This window comes from Austrofundulus limnaeus, unplaced genomic scaffold (assembly GCF_001266775.1).
Source record: "Austrofundulus limnaeus strain Quisiro unplaced genomic scaffold, Austrofundulus_limnaeus-1.0 Scaffold738, whole genome shotgun sequence".
NCBI lineage: Eukaryota > Metazoa > Chordata > Actinopteri > Cyprinodontiformes > Rivulidae > Austrofundulus > Austrofundulus limnaeus.
The window spans coordinates 50,468-53,771 of NW_013953140.1; the positions used below are offsets into that span (position 1 = coordinate 50,468).

The window sequence follows — 3,304 nt, forward strand, 5'->3', positions numbered from 1 at the left end:
ACATACATACATACATACATACATACATACATACATACAAACATACATACATAAGTTTAACTGGAATCAAGTTATAGAACTGAGCTCTACCTGGTATTTCCACATAGAAACAGCATTTACACGTGTTCTCTTTTAAACAATGAAAAGTACTACGTGTACGACTGACTGCAAAATTAATAAAACAAAAATACTACTAAAATTAAAATAAAAGAGTTAAACTCTCTGTTGAGTTGTAGCGAGCAGCTGCCATCTTGAATTATGAACTCTCCCATTTTCCAACGTGATATTTCCACTGGAGAGGCGTTCCGGTTTAAATTTATGACTTATAAGTGGGAAATTCCCACTTCCACAGCAAAAGTAGCTGGTGAAAATGCAGCAAAATTTAAATTTTACATGACAAATTTTGATGACTTTTTTCATGGGTAAAATAAACATGCATCATGGGAGATGTAGTTTTTTTTTGTTGTTTTTTTGCCAATGCTGGTTTTAAAGCAGCATACCCATTTTTAAAGACATTAGTACATCTTTGAAGCACTTGTTAGAAATAAATATGAAAATGCCATGGCGAGACACTTTTGGCCCACGGGCCTTAATTTGATGCGCTTTAGCATAAGCTTAGTGCAAGTCTTAAGAATTAAATATGCTAAAAATACAAACAGTTTAAGAAGAAATTAAGTACAAAATCATTTGGGGTAAAATAAAAAGAAATGCACTGAAAATAAATATTTTTATCTGTTTTTAAGCTTTAAAGCTAAATTATTTTATCTGATTGCATCCCGTCCTTATAAAGCACCATTTGGAAAGTTTGGTCTGAGGTGACAGATCATCTGTGACAGATCAGAGGAACAGGGTGGAGGTGGAGCAGGAAGAACTATAAATAACATTTTCCAGAAACAAAGATTGTGGCGATGATATCTTTCTGCTACTATCTATCATGCATAAATTTTGTGGCCCACTCCCGCCCACACTGGATCACCTCAGCTGCCTCTTTGACTTTATGATTTGTGGAACATTTTTAAAAGAAGACAGGCAGATACGCATGACTTTTTTTATTAGACAATGTGTTACCAAATATTTTGAACACCTAAAAACTCCCAGATGTACATTTAATTATTATTTATTAGTTTCATTAAAATCAATCCATTGGTTTATGAAATATTTTGCTAAGAGAGAAACAAACAAAGCAATCAATCCCATTATGACCCACATTTCATGACTATTTTGTACATTTTCAAGACAAATATCTTTAAAAAGTAAACAATTTTATTAAAAACCTGTTTAAATTTGTCTTAAATTAGCTCATTCCACCCTTCCAGACGTAGCTAAGTCAGTTTTTTTTTTCTGTTTCTGTTTCAGGAGTGGGTGAAGCCCAACTTCAAAGAGTACGACTACCTAATGATCGACCCAGCTTTGCAGATCTCCAGTGAGAAGCAGAGCGTCCTCCACTGGAAAAACCAGGAGCAGAGCTTCGATGCGTACGAGACGAAGGAAGGCGGCGGTTTCCTTCACACGCTCGGAAACCTGCTGCAGGACGACAGCAGCTCCCAGAGCATCGCCCACTCCACCGGACACATCTCCATCTACACCGTCACCCTGTCAGGGGAGGAGTTTGAGGAGGAGGTCTCGTCTCAGAGCTCCCTCAGAAGTTACCAGGATGGAGAAAGCTCGTTTGGAGCTTCTGACAGAGACCAGGCTGGCTATCGGCTGGAGATCGTGTCCGTGAGGAGCAGACAGAGTAGGATATCACTACAGAGCCAAGCTCGAATCGTCAACGATTCGTCGATGGAGAACCTAAACTACGAGGCCGACGCCCCGTTTAACGTGGCCGAGAGGGTCTCGCTGAACTCGTTTGTGTCCAACGAGCAATCAGACGACGGCTACCCTCGTGTGGACTTGGACACCATCGACAGCGGGTTCGGGGAGTGCGGCAGCCCCGGAGCCTCGGATTCAAACCCAGTGGAGCAGATGGACTCATTTCACGAGCACAACCACTCCAATTACGTCAGGCAGTGGAACATTTGTAGGACAATTCTGGAAGATCCCAGTAACACGAACAATGAACTCCATGAGAAACTGTAGCTTCTGTTTAAGAAGCCCCTCCTTTGTAAAGGTCACCTGGTCTGAGCTTCTCTAAAGCTAGGACTGAACGGTGGAAACAAAGGTTGGAGATGGGACCCCCCCCCTCCCATGCCCCAAATGATTGACAAGTGTGGGCAGGGATTGCATTTGTCAATTAAAGCTAAAACAAAGTAAATATTTGTTCTGCAGCTGTGTGGGAACCTATCAGTGTGTGAAAAAAAAAGAAAACTTTTCTAAAACACTGGATTAAAATAAAGTAAAAATTCCACCACATTAAATTTCAGCTCAGTATGTATATAAACAGCTGAATTGTAGCCATTTGAGTTTTGCATTGGTGGAAATCTTGGATTTTTTAAATTATTTTAGAATCTGTTAAAATTAGCATTAGCGGTTAGCTTAAATTGGGACTAGATCATTCTTGACTACATCAACAAGTTTTTAGCTTAATTAGTTTTTGAAGTAGCTAAATTATAGCCATTTAAATTTAGTTTTAGCTTTAGTTTTCTTTATTTACATGTGCCTCCCAGATACCTTGGCCACCTCCGTGCCACCCCTTGAAAAACAAAAACCTGTAGCTCCGCCCCTGCAGCCAAAGGCTCATATACAACACTGTTTATTTTGTTTGTTTTCAGCTAATGTGTGTTTTTCCTTTATCAAAATCTAACAATGATTTTGTAACGTAAATATTCATATATTTTAAAACCGTTAGCAGAACTTATATGCTTAAAATACAACATAAATATGTAATGTACATGCAGTACAAACAGAACACAGTGATTTGAGAACTGTCATAAACCTGCTTATTGTTCAGTAAAATAAACACGTTGAATCTCAGAAATTGAAACTTAACAGAGAAAAATAACTGGATTTGATGACATCACATTCCCTCTTTTTTATCATCATGAGTTTAAAAATGTTCAGGAGCTGAGGAGACCGGTTCTGAAGGGTTTTGGACCGGGACGTTGTCTCGTTCCTCTCTGATGAAGGTTTATAATTGTTCAACCGTCCTTATCGGGTTTTTAACTGGACGGGAGCAGAAGCTGTTCTGAAACATGGAAATATTTTCTGCATCATGCTGCCTTTTTACACGGGTAAGCTGTCCATGTGTAGTGAATTACTCTATGAAACTCAGGACCAGCCTAACCTTCACAAAATAATCCTTCAAGATCTTGCAAAATGAAATCAGGTTTTAATGAAACACACCTCTGATCATGAATGAGAAAAA

The 3,304-nt window shown here is 38.8% G+C and overlaps 1 protein-coding gene across 1 annotated transcript in view; it reads left to right on the forward strand.

The window, feature by feature from the left end:
- LOC106532258 (interleukin-21 receptor) overlaps positions 1 to 3,298 on the forward strand; it is a 22,301-nt gene extending 19,003 nt beyond the window's left edge. Inside the window, exon 10 of the mRNA XM_014028280.1 lies at positions 1,357 to 3,298. Within this exon, the coding sequence (XP_013883734.1) occupies positions 1,357 to 2,079 (723 nt within the window). The 3' untranslated portion in view covers positions 2,080 to 3,298. The remainder of the gene's footprint in view (positions 1 to 1,356) is intronic.
- The last annotated feature ends 6 nt before the right edge of the window (positions 3,299 to 3,304 follow it).